Here is a 24,935-nt window from a genome sequence, read left to right as displayed (position 1 = left end):
CATTAAATTAAGCTGCTGCGGCTAACTCACACTTGATTTACACAGAATGAAAAATACATTTAAACATTCTCACAGAACTGTTTAAATATACTCAAATCTCTGGGAAACTTTACACCTAAACTAGGATTTAAGAACAATTTATAATATTCGTCTCCTAATATATGTTTTTCTCTTGCGCTAATACATCTTATCTTAATTTGGCAGTATTGTCAAATGTTTCTAAATATGGTACAATGCTAGAAATCTTTTGTTATTGGTGATAAAATCTCCAGAAATATCATCATCTGAATCACTCAGCTGAGAATCTGGTTTTGAGTCAAATCGTTGCCAAAATGCTTTTTGTGGTTTTGTCTCTGATTTTAACGGAGTGATCTGATAATCATAAGTGTAAATACGATAAAACGTCAAGCTGTGAATAAATTTAGTACACGGCATTCAGCAGGTACTTTTCTTTAACATGTTAGACAAAAATTAAATATATACAGTATATGTAATGTAATTATTACAGTCAGATCAATATATCTACTTATACATCAATCCATATACTGTACATATTGATAGATACCTATATATATCTAGCTAAAATAAACTGCTGTTAATTGTTTAGATGCTTTTCATATATATTTATTTACACAATTTAAGTGTCTTACATTGTTGTTGAACATGTTTTTGTCCTAGTTTTCAGTTAAGTTTAATGTCGTTGTCTTGTAATTACGGCGCCTGTCATCTATGAAAACAAGTTTTAGTTCACCTGTCACATACCTTGTCAAATATTACAAATCTTTATCTGTTATATATAAATATTATGTTAAAAACACCATCATTATCATATTTTTTACTCTTAGATATAGATATCAGCAGTATTTCTCATCTATTTTAATTCCGCCTTTCATGTAATTTCCCACATGTACATACCGTCGTCGGCGTCACTGGCCCCAACAGCGACGATGCTGGATCCAGGCGGCAGACTCTCCGAGACAGACGAGCTGTACACGCTGGTGTTAAAGACGGGCGGGTTATCATTCACATCCAGGACGTTGAAATACACTCTGACGGTGCTGGCCTGCCCCCCTCCATCCTGGGCCTTCGCTGTCAGAATATAGTACTGCTGAGTCTCGTAGTCCAGCGGACGCGTCACGTTGAAAACCCCCGTCACAGGGTTCAGGAGGAACGTCTCGTCCTCGTCGTCCTCCTCCAGCGAGTAGGTGACCTCTCCGTTCGCCCCTGAGTCAGAGTCGCTGGCCAGGATCGCCGCCACGATGGAGCCTGCGTTTCAACACAGAGGCGAGAAGTTAGACTTTATAGCCTTATAGAAGAAAATGACTTTAATATATCTGCAGGGGGTTATTAGGGCTGATTATTAATACCAGTGAGTCAGTGATCGCTCCGCCAGTTGCTAAAATAACAGACTCACTTGGCCTACAGTCTTATGGAACCAAAATTCCTGCATTCATTGGTGTTTCACAAAGGGACGAGGCTAATTAAGTGTTTTTATTAGTGCTTTATGTGATCGTATCTTAATTTCATCCTCACTGGATATTCTAATTTGTCTCTTTCTTGTGACTGAGAGGGGTGTAGGAGCTGTGCCAGACATTTGTCAGTATTGTTGTAAATCCTACGGGTTGCTGATAGATTTCCATATAAATCAAATATCAGTTACTGTCCCTTTGACCTATTAAACTCTTAATTTCCCCCTTAAGGAAGATACGGAGGATTTTGGAGAGCTACAACAGTCATATAAAAACGTTCAAAAAAAGTAAAAATACTTTTATAAACTGCTACAAAGAAGCAGCTCCTAATAATCCAAGGCTCTTGATGACCTTAACAGAGCTGTCTCAGTTCGGTCTAAGGGCTTTTGCAGAGGACAAAACATTGCCTGTCTGAGTCCACAATCTTCTGCTTTACTTCTACAATCATCAGTTTGCACTCGGATGCTTATTGAGCGACACTGAGGCCTTACCCGGTGCCATGTCTTCGGGGATATCAAACGAATACGTGACGCGGGAGAACTTGGGCGTGTGGTCGTTGACGTCCTTGACGGTGATGTTCAGCCTCATGTCAGATGACTGTTTTCCGTCGTCTGCACGCACCAGCAGGGAATATTTTGAACGCCGCTCCCGGTCCAGCTTCTTGGTGGCGATCAGATCACCGGATTCAGGGTCGATCCGAAAGCTGTCGTCCGCCCCGCTGATGATGGTGTACGTCACAAGAGCGTTGGGACCCTGAGGTGAAGACAGAGTTAAATATTATAGGTTGCATACTTTGACTTGCAAATATGGCAACCTGAACTTAAATTAACATGCATGAATAAATCAACATGTTTGTGCATTTTTCTACTAACATTAAGCAGACTTGGAAAGTCAGTATTTGCTTTGCTATGTTTTCTCTCTCAGGACTCACAGCGAGCAGGTCAGATGTACTTTGCTCGCTCTGTGAGTTCTCAGGTCATGACGGAGGAAGAGCGTCATGATTACAAGCATCAAAGCAACTCTAGCTGAGAGGAAATCAGACTGTTTACCACACCTGTTAGTGTGTCACGTCTCCAGATCAAACCATCTGCTTGTCTGGCATGTGAGAGGAATTCTCATGGAGACACGACATAAAGGACAGGCTAGTGGTTTCAAAGACACCGTGCAACAGGTCACAAATCAAAGATGGAGACATCAACAGAGGGAGAAGACGACAACAAACGTAAGGGGTTATACCCAGCTGAAAAAATTCTCCAGCGAAACACAGACTCAAAAAAGAGAGAAAACATTTTTAATCTAATCGAGTCATTTATGTCTATTATTGAGCCCTCAAAGTGAAAAAATTTGTCAGTGCAGTTCGATTATTTCAACATGTTTCCCAAAGAGAAAATCAACTCGTTGCAGAATTGGAGACATTTCTATCACTATCTTGAAAGACGACAGTATAAAGAAAATTGCTGCAGGAGTACAAACAAGGGATTCAACAAAACTGTTTAAAAACTTTGATTTGTGTGAGGCAGAGGCTTAATGGCAGTAAATTGGCAGATTTCTTGGCTTGTTTTGAGAAAATGCCTTTAAGCATTCGAGGAGACAAAAAATACTTGATATAAAAGAGATTTTAGCAAGTTTTAATCCATTAAAAAATGCATCATTCACAGGACTTATCAAGAAGAGGTCAGGTCACACTAGACAGAGAAGAAAAAGAAACGCAGAAGATGAATGGCGATGTTGTGGTGGGACTCCCTCTCGGTCTTTGAACTTCTGGGGCTATAGTGTTCCTCTATAAATGCAACTAATAGATCCCCTGTTACCTTGGACAAGTACAAGCGCCATGACACATGTGATAGCTTTAGCAAGAGGCTTTGGAACAGGAGAGGAGGACTGAATGCGATATGACAACTGAATGTGCCTGACGACAGAGCCTGACATTTATTTTTGTGCCGGGGACAATAAGAGATCAGACAACTGTCTCACTCTGTGTCTTCTGCCAAAAAGAAAAAGCAACATCAAAAAGCTACTGCTATTCAGTGAGAGGAAGCTCTGGTTACAGCTGGTTAAGAGCGAGGCTAAAAGAGACTCTCGCAGCTATGTCTGATGTTTGCGTGATGCTTTTTGATCTTGCCAGGACAATGGAAGGGCTTATACGAGGAGGCGTTGCATTAAGCTGTTGCTGTATCTGCATATTGACACATTTACTGCCTTGGTGGACAATGATGCTCACATGGTAAACTATATTTTACATTAACATTAGCATGCAGCAATGTTGCAGGGTAACATTAGCTGCTGGTGAGTGTTATGCTGTCTCTCACCTCTGGTTTAATCTGCAGCTTTCAGGCATGCACTTGCTGAGCACGGAAGTTACATTTTCAAGCCCTCCTGAGCAATTAAGCAGTTTTCCGTGGGAACACGGGTGCTATTTTTAGGGTATTAGCATAAAGCTAAACTTTTCTCAACTCCCTGTTGTTGTGCTGATCGGTGCTGTTCAGCATCTTTGCCGCTCTGACGCTTGTGCTTCCTCATGTAAAAGGTTTCCAGTGAAAACGACTGATGTCCCTCTGCTTCTTGTGTCTTTGGTGCTGCATGAAGCTGCATGAAGCTGCACTAATCAACATTAAAAACTGGAAAAAATGTGCGTAATGTGAAAGAGATAGCAGTGACAAGCCCATAGACGATGAGGAAGATATAAACCAGTAGACATTTCTGTATTTAACTCATTGTGATGGAGGAACAGACCAGAATAAGTGCTCTGTCACAAAAACAAATATTCTTTCCCTTTTTTAACTTCAACAGACTTCGTGCATTAATGTTGATGCCTGAACAAGTCTGGACATGGTTGTCATTTGCCAAAAGCTTCAGACGGAGTCAATATCTTAAGGCCAAGTTCATGACTTGCTCTTATCTCTTTCCCGTGGCCTGTTTTTATGACGGATAAAACCTCCGTCGTCTTGACCCAGTCGCTCATTGCATTACCAGAGAACTGGTCAGGGATCCAGACCCAGTAAAAAATGAGGGAGACGAGGAGGACGGAGTGAGGCTGTACTCATCTAAGGACCCTGCTGTCATCAATCAGTGGCTCCAGATCTGGCAATCCCATCAGCCACCTGGGCTGCAGTCCGGAACCCAACACCCGCAGTTTGCCAATTAATTTTCTGATAGGGTTCAAAGGCAGACCAAGGGAGGTGGGAGAGGCGAGCAGGGGGTCCATCTAGGCCACAGTCCAACACACACATACGTGTACAACTTAGGAACAGGGGAAAGCATTTATGCACATAAAAAAACTCTTATTATAATGCACTAATTCTTCTGACTAGTCCCATCTCTATTAAACTAACATAAGCAGTTAAGATCTTACGCACACAAACACACACTCACACACTGCTCGCCCTCTTGACCTTCACTCGAGGGTTTGACTACTTTACAGCCCTCCAAAGACACTGTGGGTTGTTGGGGTTTGGGGGGGGTGGGGGACTGACCAATTAATTCCAGGGAGCAAAGCGTACCAGACTGGAGCAGAAGGAAACTCATTTAGCAGATGAGTGGTTTTTGGGAGCACGCAGTTCCTATGAGAAGTGAGAGGTGTGAAGCAGACAGCGCCGGCGGGGATAGCGAGCTTCCTGTATGCAACAGCACCGAACAAGCAAGCCAATCATAACACAGACTCCTGAAAAACAAGCAACGTGTTGTCGCTGAGAGTTCAAAGATAAAGGCCCGACCGGCTGCACTGCTGCTTGGTAAAGCGGCTTTGAATGCATTCACAACTGCAAAACGTGTCCAGAAATATGCCTGCAGTGGGCGTGTAGGCCTCTGGAACACATTACCGTTCATTTTGAGGCTACACTTACCTTCTGAGTCCTCTCCTAAAACACCCATTGTTGCACTTTTCTTCATTAAGAAGAGGTTTTTACCTGTGACATATTTTCCACATAAGGTCAGAATTCTAATAAAACATTTGCAGCTTTTCCAAAGGCACAAAAGGCAGCATATTTCTCTCAAATGAGGTGAGAAACATTTTCAGAGAGGCCTAGCCTGCATCTGACAAAAGAGCAAAGTTTTATGTTGATTTTCTTTCAGCCCAAATGCAACCTCTTCCTCCTTTTTGGGGTGGAAATGGGCGTAGTGAAAAACGGATGCGTAGAAACAGCGTTTTAATACCCTCACACATGAATCCCACATGTAGCACTGTTAAATTGGATGGGATCATTATGATGTCTGAATTCAGCCCGTCAGCTGGCCAACAGCTTGCGCTCTTGGCTACTCCGAACTGGCTCACACATGTGGCTTTCTCAACATGGGCTCCAAATACGTTCCGTACGCTTAGTGTCAGCGCAACTTAAGTTTCCTGCGTAAGGATGTGGGCAAAGACTTGGCTGGCCATGTATCTGGCTCCAAGTGAGAGCTGGAATGAAGCACAGGCTTCTATTTAGCAACCTATTCATGGCAGCACTGAAGTTTGGAGTAAACATCTCTAGAATCTGTAATTCCTAAAAAGGCTCGTCTACATAGTGTCTCTATGTTTTGTTTCTCACTTAAAATCCCTGCCTGGAAGCAAAATGTGGCTTCTCTTCAATCAAAGTTCTTTAAATTGATCATTATGGAAGACTTATATTCATGTATGTGCATGCAAAAATGAATAATTTTCTACAAATGACTTAAGTTTCATCTCACGGACCACAGCTCCTTCCTCATATCTTAAACTCAGATATGGGGAAAAAGTGAACAACTGCACAGCTTGATCTCAATACCATATGCTAAACCTTTCAAGATCAAAGTTGTGAGTACTTTGGCGCTGAAAAAAGAAAATAATCAAATAATGTCCTTAAAACCCCCCAAATGAAAAGACTGACCTGCCTCCAGGTCTGAGATTTACAGTCAATATAGTACACCGATAAAAGAAAAATGGCCAGAAGTGAGACTTTGTATGACTTTTCTCACATTCAGAGTGAAGGGAGGGGGGTGAGGTAACAGCTGTGCAATAAAAGACGTGTGGCCTCATAACTTAACATTAAATTTGAGTCCATATTCTCCCTTTCTAATCTCTCTCCCCTCTATGGCCTGACTTTTTCCATTCACTTCAACTGTGTCCTTTGGCGTGGGTGAGGGACCGCAGACCTTGGAGATGCCGGCAGGGCCCGCGTTTCACTCACTGCAGGATTTAATGTCGATATCCTGCCTAAAGCAGCTAAAGATGGAGCCTTTAACTAATTGAGAGTGAAGCGGGTGATGTAATGTGAACTATGGGGACTGGGGAGGGACTATCAGAGCGGCAGGCTGAAAAATCAATCGCAGGCCGCTCGGCTTCAGGCTCTGTGACACCGGCGGCCTCAACACGTCTCAGATAACGTCAACACATGAGAGAGAAAAGGAAGATTCTGTGTGTGTGTGTGTGTGTCGGGGAGGACAGATTGATTCAGAGTGGTGGTCTATGTGTTTGCGTTACTGAGTGAAGGTGAAGGGAGCGCCACCTGTCTCGGCCACTTTGTGCCAGGTGTGTTGACAAAGTTCATGGGTTAAGCTAATCGTGCTGTGATCTAAAGCAGTTTGCTAATATAATGCAGTGCTGGTTATTTTTTTCAATTAACTGATTAAACATTTAGACTGCAAGTCTGCAAAAAGGTTGCTGATTATTTTCTATCCATCGACTAATCAAGTAATTCATCTTTTCAGCCCTACTTTAAGGCTACATGTTTGACACCATATTTTTTGTCCCACCAAAAACCTCTAAAACTCACAATGGACAATTTATAAATCATATCTATTGTTCACTCCACTGCTCAAATGCACGTAATTCTCATAAAGACGTTTTTTTTTGCTACTTACAGCATGAGAATCAGGATGAAACTTCTAGATCATTTGTTTTTTGCCAACAGATCAGCTAATTGAAACTACATTTTTTATACATACATCTCAAGACTCCCTTACATCTCCTTACATTTGTTAATTGATGAGTTTCCTCTTAAGTTTTGTGTTATTTCTATTTTAATTCTATTTCACTGTCGCTGTGGCTCGAACTTTCTTGTGTGTTTGAGCTTAAATGCTGCAATTGTGATATACTATGTAACTTTGATTTGGAAAGTGCTGAAAAATACATCTTTCCTTGGTTATTTTATCAGAATTATGATAAGTGAGCTACCACCCTCACCTTCATAATGAATATTACTGGCTTGTTAAGTTTCCTGGGGGCCCGACAGTTTCCTACCACAGTCTTAATGTTGTTTCAACTGCTTTTCTGTCCTGAATATCTGCAATTTGTTTGGCATGAAAATAGTCCAACGTAAAGATACTGAATGTCGACTTAACTCCATTTCAACATTGACAGCTGCATTGGCCTTAAAAACCCATTTGAATCTGTAGTGGTTTCTGCACTGCAGGAGCAAAAATTTAGAGCATATTCTTAATTCAAATCATTCCCAGGATATCTATTCTGAAAGCAGTGGAGTGGAAAACGGGCAGAGAAAAGTACAAAAACACTGTCAGACAGAATAGAAACTTGGGGAGCCATTACCTCGTCTGCATCCGTGGCTGTTAGCTGCATTATCTTGAAGCCATCTCCGACGTTCTCCTCAATGGTCACATCAAGAATATCATTAGGGAAAACAGGCGGGTTGTCATTGACGTCCTGCAGCGTGATCTCCACCTGCAGAGGAAGAATAAACACCACAGTTTCCGTTAAAGCTCTGCCAAACTGGGCCTGCTACGGCTGTTAAGGTCGCTGCAGCGAGGAAAAAGGCGTCCATCTTCTTGGGTTTCAGATGATGAAGAAGCTGCAGAAGCAGGGGAAAGTTATCATTCTCTGACTCCAGACAGGCCACAGTGGAAAAGTGTGAATGGATGAAGTGTAGTATATTGACTTGAAAGGTCAAAAAGTAAAGAGACTTTTTTGTTTTACCCAAAGATGATTTAGATTTATTTAGTCTTCCCTTCAAAGCCAAACACACATTGTATTATACTTTACATATTTGGTCAACAATGAATTTAAACCACATGTTTTGGCATCTGTTTTACTGTATGTAAATTATTATGCCCCTGAAATATGAACATTTTGTAAGAAACAGACACCAAAAAGAGGTAAAAAAACAAACTGTAGTGATTGGACTCACTTAGCCAAAGCTAATTTACACACTTTTTCCTTTTTCCTGTAATTGAAAACTAAATTTTGATGCACCAACACCACAGTTTTACCACAGTAATAAAGCAGTAGCTAAATGTAATCTTATTAGAGGAAAAGTAACACCAGATAAACCAGTACTATTCAAAGGTAAAGGCCTAGTTTAGGAAAGTAGCACGAATGCTAATCATTGGATACCTCTTTGGCATCTTTTTTACTACAGAAAATTATTAATGCATACAAAAGTCTGAGTCTTGAGAGAAAAAAGCAAAAAAAAGTTTGTAAATCTAGAAAACAGAGGTAAAAAACAAAACTGCATTGTCAGCATTCTGGCTAGTTAACTTAAGGCTAACATTAGCTGGTGAGATAGCTTCAGCTCAAGCTAATTTACCCACTATTTCCTACCTGTTTTCTCTTTCCGATGCTCCAAGTAGTACTTGGTAATTGGGTTTGTTGCCACATGCAAAAAGCAGTAGTTAAATTTAATCATAATATTAAAAAGTAACACAAAGTAAAAGGTAGCTAGCCTAGCTTAGTGGAGTAGCAGTCTCTGTCAGAGACAAGAACACAAGAACAGTTGTTTGTTGTCATATTTAGTAGTATTAGCAATAGCAGTACGTGAACAGTGGTGGTAAAAAAAAAAAAAGAAGGAGTATTACAATACTGACTTGTTCACTACTATAAACTAACACATCTAGAGAACTGCATTGTGGGTCTACGATAGACCTCATGGACTGTCACTGGAGCTCATAGGAAGTGTACAATATACAAATTGACTGAAGGCTCTTTTCCATAGAGACTTACAGTGAGTGTAACAGGAGAGCAAACTAACTGCAGCGAAGGGATTTTCACTTTCATGTCTTAGAAACCAAAATAAACAGACATTACTGTAGACCACAGACCCCCCATGTGGATAAACTTCATCCCATGTAGTGAGACTTGCTCCGATAATCTAAATTTAATACAGATGCAGCAGTGGTGAGAGTGAAACCTATGATTAGATCAATTGTTTATATAAATGAAGTGATTTCAAGTAAATCAAAGTGACATTTAACTTTTCCTCATCTTCCAAAAGACCATGTGAGCACAATGGTTCCCCCACCACACTTGGAGATCCCTTCATTGCCATCCTTGCTTGCGGGCAATACACTACATGGACAAAAGTATATGGACGACCCTTTCCACATGCATTTTTGTGCTTTTGTTTTCCATGGTTTTGCATGAGCGCCTTAGTTTCAATTAAGGGAAATTTTAACTTTTTTGTATTAGTGAGCTTCCAACTTTGTGGCAACAATGTAGGAAAGGCGGCCATGAAAATGTGCCCATTCACAAAGCCAGGTGCATGAAGAGAAGACTTCCCCAGTTTAGTGTGGCAGAGCTGGACTGGCCTGCACAGAGCCCTGACCTCTACGATATTCAACACCTTTGGGATGAACTGGAGCGCTGCTAGCCCAGACCTTAACACCCAACATCAGTGGCCCACAAATGTTTGACAGGACACACAAATAAAAAACAGCCTACCACAAGAGCACTAGAATCAAAAGAAACAAAAGAGCAATAGTTTGTATGTCGGATACATTTACTGCTACAGTTCCAGTGGGAATCAAACAAGCCGAACACAAACTACCACCTACTGCAGGACAGAGAAGCAGTTACACAAGCTCAGTTATGCAAATGTCTGAGGGAAAGTGGAAACCCTGGAGACAGTGAGAGTGAGACATTTATGGTTTCAGATGTTCTCTGTCTAGTGTGGCGATATTACATTTCCACTCATATCCCACAACTTAAACTGCGATCCCCTCCACCTCATCCACTAACCCAAATATGCATTTCAAAGCCAGTAAACACGGCTCGCTTTTGAATCATAACAGACATTTTGCTGCGCATTCTCTGTTTATTGCCTCTATAAATATGGAAAAGCCATGTTTAAATTCTCCAGTGATAGGATCTCCATTAATGTTGACAGTGATTATGGTAATTCTTGTGCTCGGCATCACAAGATGCCCCAACCTCTCTCTTTCGCAACCCCCCGAAAAACACAAAGATGAAGCTACGCATTAGCGAGATGAAATAGGAAATGGGGAAAGAACAGTTGTCAAAAGTCGACAATGGGTGCAGCTCTTTCAGTTTCCCAGCGGGCATTTACAGAGTAGACAATGGGCCTCAAGGCCGTGTGACCACCGAGGTGGGGGGTCAGATACAGCCGCCTATTCATACCAGGCTACGGACAGGAAAACAGACTTCACATGTGCCACAAATCTGCTTTGCAACCAACAGTAGCAGGAAATTCTTTGGAACAGCTTCCACTGACTCCTTTTGGGAAAAAAAAAATAGCTCATTAAAGATGACCCACAACAAAAAGCTTGAGGGAGACATGGCTGAAATGGTGTCAGAGCCTGGCTGAATTAAATATGCCTCCTGCTTTTTACTGCTATGACACCGACTGCAAGCGGGCAAGTCTGCGCAAGGTCACAATTACACATATCTCATCAGTGAGCACTTACTCATCTGATCTGCTTATGCCAGGATGAGGATGTTGTCCACTTATTAAACCGACCCCGAATCGGTGTCTGTGTGTGTGCATGAGTGGAGATAATTACAGAAGAACAAGACAGATTATGTCCTGGGCACCAGCGATGCAGAAGTCGCATAAACAAGCCACAATGACAGCGACTCTCGACTCAGCTTGCGCCTGAGCCGAGGGACCGGGGCAAAGTCAACAAACAATGAATATTTATCTCCCGCCCTGTGTGTCCCCTTGATGTGTAAATAATGCAAGGCCCACTTCTGAGGAGTGAACTAATTAGGGTAGAAGTGCATTTTTGAGAAATAATTACGCCGCACGCTTCCAGTTTGCATTATCCAGATTCCCACGGGACAGGAATATATCAAAGAGCTTTGGTGAAAAATTCATTGGAGGAAGAGGAAGCAAGGTCAGGAGGGGGGAGGCTAAGAGAAGCAGGAAGAGAGGTTTTGCTCCCTCTACCTGTCTGCGGCGGACCCAGACTCCCCGGCCGAGGCAGGTGAAACACATTAGTTTACAAGGTAAAAGATTGTGTTTCACGAACTACTGTTTCAAGTTGCAGGTGCTGCTAACTGGCTGCCAGGGTTTTATTATTTATAGGGCGGTATGAATGATTCACGCGTCAAGTGGTTCCTGAGCGCTGTCGATTATGAGACCTTAAGTGATGGAATATATTTGTCCAAGAGGTTGAGACTGGAGCTCGTACTCAGCAGTGATAAATTAATCTTGTTGAAAAATTCCCAGAGCTTATGTGATATACGCGGGAATGACAGGTGGGATAATTTAGATGTCTGATCTTATGTTATGTAATCTGGTCTCCTTTCTCACTCATAGACTTTAAATTTAAAGCATCAGTGCGCCCGTGTTAAGATGTTAAAAAGACAGATTTTTCCACTAACCTCTAATAACATCTACTCATGCAGATAGCTTTGTTTTTTATGTGCAGAGATTTTGAGATATCTGGAATTTCTGTGGTGACCCCGATACTAATGGGGGGAAGGGATTTTCATTTCTGTTGTGCACAAAGCATGGAAAAACTACATATGAAAAATTCAACAACAACTTGTCTTTCCAGTAAAAGTGTCCCCATTATTTTGAATAAATCACAGATTTCACTGGAACTACTTTCAAACAAAGAAGTAGTCCATATGAAAACTGCTGAAGCTGAAGTCTGCCAGGATTATTCACAGTTACCAAAGCATTGATTACAGAAAGACATGCTGATATTGACTTTTTCAAATGCCATGTTTCAATGCTTTGAGAAGCACAAATGAAATTCCATTAAAAGGATAACTTTCGTTTTTTACAACCTGGACCTTATTTATTAAATACAACCATTTACTCACCCAGACAACTTTGGTGGCATTTGGAGTCGTTTTGAAGAAATTAGCCCCAGAGGAGCGGCGTGTATATCCGTATAATGCGAGTACTCGGGGCACCCATGCGCAGCCACTGTATAACGCATAATCTGCGGCGAAACTCGTTCATATTCTATAATATTTTGTTATTATATGCTGGTGCTATTCCCCTCTGAGCCCGTGGTGGCATGTTATCAACATCCGGCGTCTCTAGACAACTACCTCTGACGTGGATGATGTCATTTCCGAAAGCTTCGCGCTGCGAGCAGCCAGCCAAAACACGGCTGACTCTGCGGCGGTCGGCTACGATCATAGCTGTGCCAAACTAAAGCTAAACTAGCCGACCGCCGCAGAGTTTAATTTAAATTTATTTAATGCTAGAAATAAGGTCCAGGTTGTAAAAAATAAAAGTTATCCTTTAACCTCCACTGTAGGCAGACGTTTCAAATACTAACTACCTGTGTGGCCGGGCGAGTTGAGGAATACTGCATATCCTTTTGTAGTTTGGGTGAACTGATCAAAGTGCAGCTGCATTCACCTTTTGTAATACTGACACTCCACTTTCAGCCACCTTTAAAAAGACTTGCTTGTGGAAGCCAAGCAGACAGCAGACATCAAAGTACAGACATTTACCTCAAGAGTAAAACAATATACCAAAATAATTCTTCCATCCCACCACATTGTAATATCCAAAGTGAGAAGAAACAGTTCTGGTTACAGCTGAAGGTAAAAGCATCACCTGCACCCTGAGAGCAAACAACCGTTGCCATTTTCCCATCATCGAAAAACTGGAGGTAGCGCAGGTTTTCATATGTTTCCCACTTAAAATATCTCATACTTGCAGTTCTGCCAAGTCCTCTGCAGACAGACAGTCAAACAGACACACAGACAGGTGGAAAAGTCACTGCAGGAGCAAGAGATCTATGATTTGAGCACAGTCTGTGTAGGCTGTGCACATATTTTGTCAGTTACCGACTCAGTAATTTTTAATAACCGGTAGAGGGCCTGATTAATTAGGTGAGGAATGGTTTGGATTACAGATGAGTGATACAGTGCATGCTCGCTCCGTTGAACACCATGAACCTCTGATTTAAAAGGTTAAAATTCACATCATTAGCACAAACAGTTCTTCCAAAGCAGACCTTGCACAAAAAATGTAACCTCTGAGTGCAACTGATGCAACAGTTGGCCTGTAAATGTTGAGCTCATCTGATCATAAAAACCGGAGCAGGGTGCGCCTCCTGCAGGAACTAATCATTTCAAAATGATTGAACGTCTGATTAGACGCTGTTGACGAGTCGGGGTCAAGGGTTGGGGGAAGCACTGACTTCCAGCTCTCATTATACTTGGCCTCTGAGATTGAATGATTCCACTTTGCATCATCCATTTTTTACCGATGACAAAAAAAAAAACTGGGATCACAAAGCAATTCCAAATATAACACTTCATCAGCGAGCCAGAGCCAAAATCATACGCTGTTAAAAGAAATTACTCAGGCTTTGGCGCTGTATAAACAGCTAAACGGCACAAAGGAATTTTTGCAATGCCATAAAAGAGAGTCAACACTAAAAGCCTTTGAAACGTGCTGATTCTACCGACATGTAATGAATAAATAACCACAACCAATCCAATCTGAGGTATAATGCACTGTTTGTTTACAATGACATGATGGTTATCTAAGGTTACATTGGTGTGAGGCCTCAGCCAGGCCTTGTGTAACGTGAGGACAGTGCATTGAGACTGCGAAGAGCCAAAGGCTGGTACAGCTTGGGCCGGTCAGCAGAGTATTCCAACAGAAGCAGAAAAATACAAAGGCTCCTAGCAGGAGAGTCATCACTGAGCCTTCTCATATTCAGACACAGTGGTTACATCCTTCCAACCGCTGACTGCGAAACTTTCGAAGAACCGCACCCTAGCAGGTCAGTAAGGACGTCCTCGCTAATTCCCACAACTGCTCCAACAAAGTGTTAAACTCCCACAAGCTTCCTGCATGTCGGAAAAATCATACTTTCCCCAAAGTCCCTGCTCTATTTAAGAGCCACTGTATTGTACCGAGGAATCTGTCATCCTCTCAACTTTGAAAATGGATTACGGAGTGTCTAGAAAAAAACAGGTCTGTGTTTGCCTTGCTTAATCTGAAAACCGTATGGCATGACCTGATGAGCGTCCTGCTGCGTAAGAGAAATTGCAAAGGCTGGACCTGAGAGATAAAAAGCCACAGTCAACATAATTCATTTCCTGCAACTCCGTAGATATGCAGACAAAGACCATCATTATTTCACTTCATCTCCTCTTCCTTCTCCACCTCTCCTTGTGGCTGTTTCAACTGTTTAGATGGAACGTCATAGACTCTCGGGTTCAGATTTATGGGAAGTTTAAGAACTCATTGGTTCTGTGGGTCAAGGACGCCGGTGGAAGTGCCATCTTGGCTCTGTCTTTTAACAACAAAAGGAAACACGACTAAATAATTAAGACAAGGTCAAACTGATCTCTTCCGTACGGCTTCTTTAAGACGTGAACAATCGCAACTGGCTCGATCTGTCAAACAAATGCCTGCAGAGCAATTCATCTTCCGACCACAGTCATCAGGCTCGGCAAAGTGCAAGCGCGCTCCGGAGACAGGAATTTGAGCGTGCCGGAGATGGGAATGTGCCCGGGAAAAAGCAGACAAAGCTGGACGTCAGCCAAACCTCAACGCACTGCGCAAGAGAGAAGTCAGGATACGATCATATCCCCCTCAAGTCCCCCAGAAATCTACTGCAGTCCCATGGAAAGGGGGAAAAAAAGCATGAGTGAGTAAGAGAAAGAGACAGACAAAACAAAACAAAACAGGAGAGTCTGCAAACTATCACAAAGCACCTTGGCCTTATGTAACCAACAAGGGGAGAGAGAGCAGAGACAATGTTGGACAAGTGGTTTTAATAAAGGGGATCACTGTCCTCTCGGTGGACCACTTCACCAACTGTTAAAAGATTGTTTGTCTACAGCAGGCCCCTTCAAGCCCCCTGCAAACCCTTGCCAAGCGAGGTTCCCTCTGAGCATTTCTGGTGGGACATATAATCCGACAGAACGAATAACCCACCAGGTCATCTGGACCGGTGTACTGTTTCAAGGAGGATCTGGGCTCATCGACATCTCTGCGCACACAGGAGAGTGGAAACAAATCGTGATGGATCGCAATTTTTAATGGGCCTGTATCCGGCCAGGAGTGCTGCAAACCGGGGTTCTTCTTCGCTATAAACAGCCATAACTCTTTCCCCATTATTCCTACCTGAGAGAGTTAGATGGAAGGTTTAATTAGACCTTGTGCAAGATCAGAGCAGAGCTAATGGAGGCGAGACAAGATTTAGCTCTCCTTGAAGCTGGAGCACAATTCAAAGCCATCATGGAAATTGCCGTAGCCTATTAAATGCAGCACGTTCTGTATCCCTGGATTAAGAGGTTAGAACATCAAAACAAGCATTTTCTTCTTTATGGGAGATGAAAGGTAAAAAACAAAATAATTAGCCAATTTGTGAAAAGTATGCTTTGAAGAGGTAAGGAAAGAAATGTATTTTCTTTTTATCAGTTGTCTGTCGGTTTTAAGGACTTCTTAAAAAATGGAGGGAGACCATAACTGGAATCAGCCGTCTATCGGTATCCGTGTCGGTGCCACTGACTCTGCGTGAGTCTACGGCCTTATCACTCTCTCTCTCCACAATTACCTCCAATTACGGCTTTCAAACCACGCAGACCATGGAAAGGAGAGCAAGTGAGAAACACAGCACGTTGTGATTGCTCATAAAAACGATCAAAATAGATCAAAAACACACAAGATTTTGTGATTTTTAACCGTTTCTGGTAACAAAAACCTACAGATTTGAGCTGAAATACAACATCCACGACAGAACAAGTAATTAAGTGCAATTACTTGTGACTGTGTTACACCACTAAGTATTTCACATGGGTATTACCATTTTTGGACACTGTTCCAGACTGAAATATACTTCTGACGGCTGCAGTTACCACTTTCTTTGCTGAAAAACATGGATAAGCTCATTTGCAGTTTCCAGATAACAATGTCAACTTTTCAAGAGCTGCCTTGTGTTAAACTTCATGGCATTTTCACAAAGGATAAGAGGTAAGAGGATGTTTTCCAGCCTGTAGTGAAGCATGTAATCCATCAACTGATACGAAAAGGAAGGAAAATCCCCAAAATTGGAGATACAAGATTCAGCTTTTATCCGACAGCTGCAATATAACACATTGCTACAGCGTAAACTCTCGTGGATTATAATGAAGTAGTCGGAGCCTGGACCACTTACAACATTAAAAATACAGCGCACAGGTCGATAAATCATTAATTCAGCACACTGATAGGGACCATTCTTCATCATACTTGTACTTTTGATGAAATATATTCATGATTAAGATCTTACTTATAATGGGGTATTTTTCCAAAGTGGTATAGCTACCTACTTAAATAAAGCAGTACTTCTTCAACCACTGGTGTGTCCAAAAAAGTAATATAATTGTCTCCGGCTGACGCAAATTTGATTTGTCTGGAGCCATCATAAATATACATGAGACGGAGAGATTGTTCCAAATGGCCCAGTATGTAATGTCAGCAGGATTTTAACAGATAAAGACTAGATCTAAGTGATATACAGTAGATATCAGGCATCTTTCTCCTAAGCCGAAGTTGGTTTCCAAGACTTTTGGAAGGGCTGCGAGAGGCTTTAAAGACTATTATGGCATCCATTTCATAGTTGCTGTCAACCAGTGATAAATGCAGGAGATTTACAGGAGCTGAGGGGACGAAAAAAGCATTAGTGAAAGATTTCTGTCTGGATCTGCCCTAATTATTAACAAGTCACGTCTGTGATGACATCTCCCCCCTGCAGTAAGTTAGCTCCTCCATCTAGAAATCTGGGTTACACAATTAGCCTACTGTAATGATGTTAGGGACTGATTTTATTATCACTTCATTAGATCTGGTTTCCATCGTGTTTAGGAGTTCACAAAGCATCAAAGGAAATGTTGTTCCCAGACTTTTCCCTGTCTTCTTGTTAGTACGTGACAGGGTTAAGGGTTGAAATCTGCCCCCTTTTACTTCTAGCAATTCAGGAAAAAACATCAACAAAAAACTTGGCTTTCGAGGCTAGTTTAGGTAGTGTATTTGCACATTATTAAGAAAGAATGCACTGAAAATCACAAAAGAATGCCAGTTTCCATTCACATCATAAAAAATCAGTTTTACATTTAACTTTTGAACTTCAGTTGAACTGAACACATCACTGGCTGGCAGAGCTCTCGGTGGGAAAGAAAAAGGCCGAGGTGAGAATTGAAAAAAGACGATGCTTAACTGCTGTTTACTTCGTTTAAACAAGCGTGAGCGGAGGAGTGGAGGACTGGAATGTACATGCATGTGTGCACGGTGAGCCTGTGTCTGCGGAAACCAGCTTTAATCCAAAACAGGTCTCGGATTGTTGTGTGAAAAGCTCCAGGCACCCCCTGCAGCCCCTGTTTATATGAGAGACCCCTGCAAACATTAACGGTGGGAGGAGCACCGGAGCGGCCGGGGGTGGGGTGGGGGTGGAGGTCATGCAGTAGTCGCGCTAGTAGCTGACCTGTGCTCCCAACTGCCACCCAGAAGCTCCTACTGATCAGATTAAAAACAACATGGTAGCTTTGGTGATAGCTCCTGTTTTGTTTGGGATTCAGTTTGCTGCACTGTGATGTTAAATAGCTCTGTTCATATAAAAAAATCAGTTCCTGCGATGGCACAATTTTGCACCAATTTACTACGTGCTAGTGCAAAGATCAAAATTACTTCCTTAAAATGAAATAAGATACATACCAATCCCATGAGCCGCAAGAAGCGGAAATTTAGCTTAGCATAAAAAGCAATGAAAATGTGGAAACAACAGTTTGGGGTTTTAAAGGGAATTATGTGCTGTAACTACATCTTGACCCCACAACTGTTTATACACCCACCTACTGTTTTTGTCCTGCCATAGTTGGCACATTTAGGGTTCGGTTTAGCCTCACCACACTCACCAGCTGCAGCAGCAACCGTACGCTACCTGCCGGTTATGCTGATGCTAATTCGTTAGCCACAACAATTTCATCAGAACACAGTCTGTTGGTCTGCTTCTTGACTGCTTGATTAATGCAGTTTTACATATTAAACAAAGTGGGTGTCAAAATCAAGCTCTTAAAAATAATATTTCACACCATCTCAGGTTAATCCTGATCTAAGGAGGAACCTCTTCGTCGTCCTGAAAGCTAGTGGCTCTTTTCGGTGCACCGTACATCTGCCGCGGTCATTTAGGCCTCTGTAGGAACCAGCTTGGCAAGAAAACCTGATCTGAAGACATTCTGAGGGGCAAAAAAAAAAAAAAAATGACGGAGAAATGTTGATGAATTTAACATGAGGTGGCGTAAAAAAGACTTCTGCCAAATAACTTGACAATGAGGGACAGTTTCCCCCTGCTGAGGCCATTCATGGAAACAGACTGGAGGGCCTTGTGATAGCTCTGCCTCTCTTTTCTCCTTCTCACACACAAATGGATGAAAATGCAAACTGTGCGCCACTCACATGGGAGGCTATGACATGCTCATTCATACATGTGCGACGGTGAAGCCAACCCTCCCCCGTCATGCTGCACACATACCTCCACAGGCACTTCCACACTACAAGGAGCTCTCACAAGGCTTTACGTTTAACTCTCTCGTATTATCATGAAGATGGGCCCTTTGGAAGTACCATCCATCTTAATTAACAAGCCATTTGTATGCACTTCAGCCACCAAGACAAAATAGCATGGGAAGAAATCCTGTGGCCAAAGACGAATTCTAGGCCTCTAAGACATCATTAGTGGATTAAAGAAATTTCAATGGCCGTCCCATGTTGCCCGCACATTTCATTATCTCCCACTGTTCATGGCACTTCCCAGATTCATCCTTTGCATTTTACGGACGCGATCCAGAACTTTCTCCATGGAGCAACAGCCTCGCCTCTCATTCCTTTTGGAGTTCTACATAATTTGAGGCACTCTCTTCGTGATTTACGGTCCGGCCGTAACATCAATGCCTCGCTGTCTGTGAGGGAAAAGCGACTGACGTATAGCACGCCGTTCTGTGGCTACTGAAATGAGCGAATGTAATTTCTGCCTTCGGACGTCAAGCACGAACAAACAAATGTCAGACTCAATATGATCTGTTTTCTTTCACCGGCCCCGTTGCTAAATGGATCGCGATGAGAAGAGCTGCTGAAAGATCACTACTTTAAAGCGGCTCTGTTTTGGCAGACTTTTTGAAATGGTCACTTCACTGGGTGGTGTGTAAGTGTGTGTGAGTGCACACGAGTGTGTGGAGGTCTTCCCATAGGGCCTGTGTCTGCGAAACACAAGGGAAATGTTTCAAAAACAGCCTTATGGGTAATTCGCCTTCACAGCCATGGCTTCTTTCTTTTTTTCCTTTTTGTCTGGCGGCACGCTTGAACGCAGCTGAATAGCCGAGAGACAATTCGTCTCAATTCAGCATTCAGGAAACCTACAGAGACTATTAATTGTCAACTCATAAAAGGCCCCATAGACGCCCCATGAGAGAGGAAGCAGCTCATATTCTAAGACGTTTTTTTCTCACTCTCCTCCTCCTTTCTAGTGTCTCTACTATCATCCATAACACCTTTAGGTTTTCTCCAGGGTTTAGAGGGTCAGCGCGCGAGGTCAGAAGGTGATGATTAATTCCTCGGAGCAGTTGCATTGTGGGAGCTCTTGGTTACTCTGGGGTCAAAACCTCAGTTTAGCACAAGGGTGTCATTTGTTAGTTGACCTTTCCTGCAGCTCTGACATGTATTTTCTGGATCGGGAGAAGAAAAGAAGAAGGAGGGGGCCGACTTCTGTACTTAATTTCTATCACTTCTTGTTTAAATAAATCCTCCAGACTTTTACCAATAAAAAAAGAGACAGACCGCCCAGACAACAAGACTTGTGGGCATGTGGGAATTTGACAGAAAGAAATACCCAGACAACAAAAGAGCAACACTGTCCTTCTCCCCTTCTGACTTGGGAAGTAAAACCAGCAATCAGCAAACTCTCAAACAAAGGGCTTCTTAAAACGGTGAACACCAAAGTCCGACAAAGTTGGTGTTTACGCCCCAGGAAATTGTTTAGTCTAGCAGCAAGAGCAACAACAAAAAAAAAAATCTAAAGTCATTATCAGTATCTGTGGCAAACAATGCAGGGATGAAACGCGGGCAGTGTAACCCAAACTCACTCCACACCCATGCAAACACACAAACACAGCCCTGACAAGTGACATATTAATTCAACATTTACACAACATTTTAAACAACGCATCCAGGGAAAAGGCGCATTATGTTCAGAGCCCGAATCTTTATGAGATGTGTTTAGACTGAACCGCTTCGGATAACACAAATACGCAGATTTCTTACTGGGAAAAAAAAAGCAAAAGGGGCAAGATCTTATCCTGAGCATGTACGATGCTATAAAATCAGATCAGCTTTTATTTTCCCGTTAGTGTCTGGGGCAGTTTTAACAGGATGTCAATGATGAGACCTCCTAACGAAAACAATATTTACCCACAAACAGTCAGTTCCACTTTCATGACTTTTTGCGGATTCAGGAAAAACATCCGTGCGGCCGCAAACCGTGCCAGTATCATTACCATACGAGCGGTCGCGGACGCTAAGTCAAAAAATCAAAACATTGGTTTGACAGTTTGCACGTCATCGAGGACAGGAGGGGGAAAAAGCTTTTAATGTCTAAGCTGGAGGACGTCTGGCTGCTGTCAGTCAGTGCAGAGAAGAGGATTTAAGAAGGGCTGCGCAGGGGTAAAAGGGCTTACAGTGTCACATACGATCTAGTCACCGACAGGAACAGTCACCACCTCCACCTCCAACCGTCCAACAGCCCCCCCCCCCCCCCCCCCCCCCCCCCCCCCCCCACCACCCCCCCCCCCCCCACCACCACCACCACCACCACGGCCTGGTATGCATGGACGAAACCAACCACTTGGCACGGCGGGACAGAGAGAGAGGAGGACAACGAGGGAGTGGAAAAGGGGAATGAGGGCAGCAATTGAGACACCAGAAAAAGACAAGTGAGGCCCTAAAGTCAATTGGGCCTCTTGTCTCTCCTCTCTGCTCCTTTTCTTTCTTTACTCTCCACCTCCTCTCGTCCTCCCCCCCTTGCGACCCCCCCATCCCTCTCTCAGCTGCTACTGGTTTGGTTCTAGTGTGGTGTCTCAAGGTGTTTCAGTTTGTTGGCTTTCCACTAAATACCAGATATCAAAGGTCCAATGCTGATATGATGGAATGTTTTTGGAAAATCTCCTCAATCTAAACTGTCAAAATACCTGTTCAGTCTGGAGGAATTCAGTTTAAAGGTCCAAACCTCATGAAAAATCATCACAGGTGACTCAATGCCAAACTAACCGAGAGTCTGCAGTCATGCCAATCGCTCTTTCAGCCTGTGATGAGACGCAGTCACACTGTGAGCTGAATGCAGATGCCAGTATGCTAAAATGCTATCAATGCTAATGCTAATGTTTGGCAGGTATAATGTTTACAGTGTTCACCATCTTAGCTTAGCATCTTATCTTAGCACCCCTCTGACATGTCACCAAAGTCAGAGGGGTGTGTTCCTCTGGGGACCATGAATGTTTGGACCAGGTTTCATGGCAGTCCATCCAATAGTTTGTTGAGACATTTCAGTCTGGACCAAAGAGGGTGACTGGCCAACCCAAAGACCAACACTACATCCGTACAGCCACACTGCTGGCGTTTAAACAACCCCACCTTCCTGCCTTCGATCAAACTTTAGGTTAGATCCTCTGCCTGCACCTCCTGTTTAAACAGCAGGAAGTTACACAACTTCAGAGCTCCACGGTGGTCGAGATGCTGTTTTTCAGACGCTTGACGAAAACATCCTTAATGAGTCTCAAACTCGGGCATGATAATGAAAGACGTCTGCAAAAAAATGTCTCAGCAATATCAGCCTTCAATACACACTGTCAGTCAAACTCATGTGCTTCTCCGGTCCGCATGCACATCCCTCTGGTCTTAATTCCTGTTTCTATTTTTCCGCTGCACCCGCAAGCTCCTCTTTCATTCCAGATTCCTGTGACATGTGGCTCGGATTTCAAGTGAATCCGGCTCCCGGCCATCACTGTTTATTCCTACCTGTTTAAACTACAGCTCAACAGTTAAGAAAAATAATGAGATATTTCTAACAAAATAAACGTCACACCAGACTGTCGCACAGCAAGGGGTTCGCTTTCCATTACGATGATATAATTTCCATCTGACATGAAGTTCGGTTCATCGGTAAACCATTGCATTCTCATCTTTCCACCCAGGGAGGGGTTTTTGCTGAGCAGGCATTAACGTAGTCTGCTTCACATTCACGCAGTTGCACACATTCACACCTGGGAGCTGCTCAGTGCAAGCACAGCCATCTACTGTTGGCAGCGAGGAGCTCGGTCTGAGCAGTTGTGGCTTGAATGAGTGGGTAAGTGCCTTTCTCAAGGGCACCTAAATGTTATTTATTGAGGAGGGCTTTCTCATTCAAGTTCTTCTCTCCATGTTTTCCCAGCCTGCCCAGAGAAGACTTTCTGGTTGCTCTAGTTGTTATAGTGTTTTAACTCAGAGCTGCTCAGCTAGGCTCAGTAATAACACTGGAATTAGCTAAAACAATTAAAAATAGAGAAACATGCTAAATTAGAAGTAATAAATATATTGTTTTGTTCCTATCTCTGCTCATTGGGCACATAATTGCATGTGATACAGTAGAAGTCCTGCCAAAAATAAACTGAAAATGTGAACATCAAGGCAACCATGGTTACCAAACAACCATGGCTGATGATTTTGGAATAGAAGCAAGTTAACTACCTACTTTACCTTGACAGCTGCGGGCTAAATCAGCCGGTTTGAACTTATGAAGGTAGTGACAACAGCTAAAAACAGCGTGAGCTCTCCTCTCTCGCCTTTTCACAGGGCTTTGGTCGAACATTACTTAGGCTATCCAGAATAAAATGCTTCTTTGTCTCTATCCATAAAGCTTTAAATCAAGGGGGAAAAAAAGTACTTCTGAGGAATGTTTTCATAGTTGAGACTCCTAACTGCCTTTCAGAGTCTTTCTAACCCTTTAGCTATCACCTCTCTGCATGTCTCCACATTGTCTAAGAATGTCTTTGCAAAGCACGGTAGCCTTAAGACTCGCTAGGCCAAAAAAATCTCCCCAGGCCAGATGGTTTGGCCGGACAGTGGAGGCTGTCCACAGAGGAAACACTGAAGCTGGAGCTTTTTCAGTTACACTCTGAGCTCCGTGCAGCACTCTGTAACACCATGATTCAAGCTCATTGGGCTGCATGATGTTTAATTGAACCACAAGCTGTTAATCCAAGGAAAGAAAATCAACTAATCCAGATTAAGGTCAGCCAGACGGGGAATGGAATTGTCAAAAGCGCTGCCTGGCCTGCTGGGCACCTTTTAAAGATCGGGCTCATTACTAGAAAGCCAAACACGGTCACGTGAAACAAACGGCAAACGGACATCGCGGCGTGAGAAGATTTTGACATAATCTCACATGAATGACACAACAACTGTTTGTTTGTTTTCTGCTAAACTAAGGATCCAAATCAGGGAAAGATCAGTGTGAGAAATATGTGAATGGACTGATCCATGAATGGAATTTTAACAAGAGACGTGCTATGCGAGGGAGGCGAGCACACGGAGGGCTGTTTGATAGCAGATTATGGCCAAGATTTTTACTGTTAACACACTAATTCACTCTCTTATCTTTTGTAAACAGGCAAACACACTTTCTCACTCAGTGCTTTGTCTTAAACACACAAATCCAAACTGTAGCTGCATTTCGCCATCTCTCTCTCACCTCCCTCTTATCTCCTCTCGCTGAGGGAACGACCGAGCCAACAACATATCTTTATGAGCGCAGCGCTGACAGGCTAAATTTGGAAATAGTTCTCCGTTGCTCCGGTGACAATCCCATTCTCAGAGAAAATTGCAAGATTGTGTCATTTCTGTTCACCACATCAATGCAACAGCGGGACGTTTGGTCGGCTCACACAATGTTCGCTGAATACCGATAAAGTGTGAGAAACTACGACAAGTGAATGCTTTAATGCAGCCTGGCCATTCTTACACACTTAAAGGGGAAGAATCGGCTTCAAAACAAAGACAAAATCAGTCTCCCTATTTACTGATCCAAGTCTCCGACCCCAGATCAGTATTTTCTATTCACTGATGATTGACAGTCCAGTTGAGCCAAAGCGAGTGGGACATTTTTAACTTCACACATGTACCACCAATCAAAAATCAGTATCTTATTATACTATTTTGTTGCATTCCTTCACGTAATGCTGATGTCACTGGCCTACAAAGCCTTCTGGAGCGCTGTATGTGATATTCAAATATATAAATAAACTTCATTCAGCATGATGGTTCAGTCTTT

General features: G+C 42.8%; 1 protein-coding gene across 1 annotated transcript in view; it reads right to left on the bottom strand.

Annotated features, from left to right (window-relative positions):
* Positions 1-24,935, bottom strand: part of LOC121611259 (protocadherin Fat 4) — a 105,632-nt gene that overhangs the window by 42,458 nt on the left and 38,239 nt on the right. The window contains exons 3-5 of the mRNA XM_041943700.1: positions 7,972-8,103; positions 1,961-2,222; positions 916-1,266 (exon numbers count right to left, since the gene is read on the bottom strand). Coding sequence (XP_041799634.1) covers positions 916-1,266; positions 1,961-2,222; positions 7,972-8,103 — 745 coding nt within the window. The remainder of the gene's footprint in view (positions 1-915; positions 1,267-1,960; positions 2,223-7,971; positions 8,104-24,935) is intronic.

This window comes from Chelmon rostratus, chromosome 9, assembly GCF_017976325.1.
Source record: "Chelmon rostratus isolate fCheRos1 chromosome 9, fCheRos1.pri, whole genome shotgun sequence".
Lineage (NCBI taxonomy): Eukaryota > Metazoa > Chordata > Actinopteri > Chaetodontiformes > Chaetodontidae > Chelmon > Chelmon rostratus.
The sequence above is the reverse complement of the archived record's forward strand: the minus strand, read 5'-3'. Positions and strand labels throughout refer to the sequence as shown.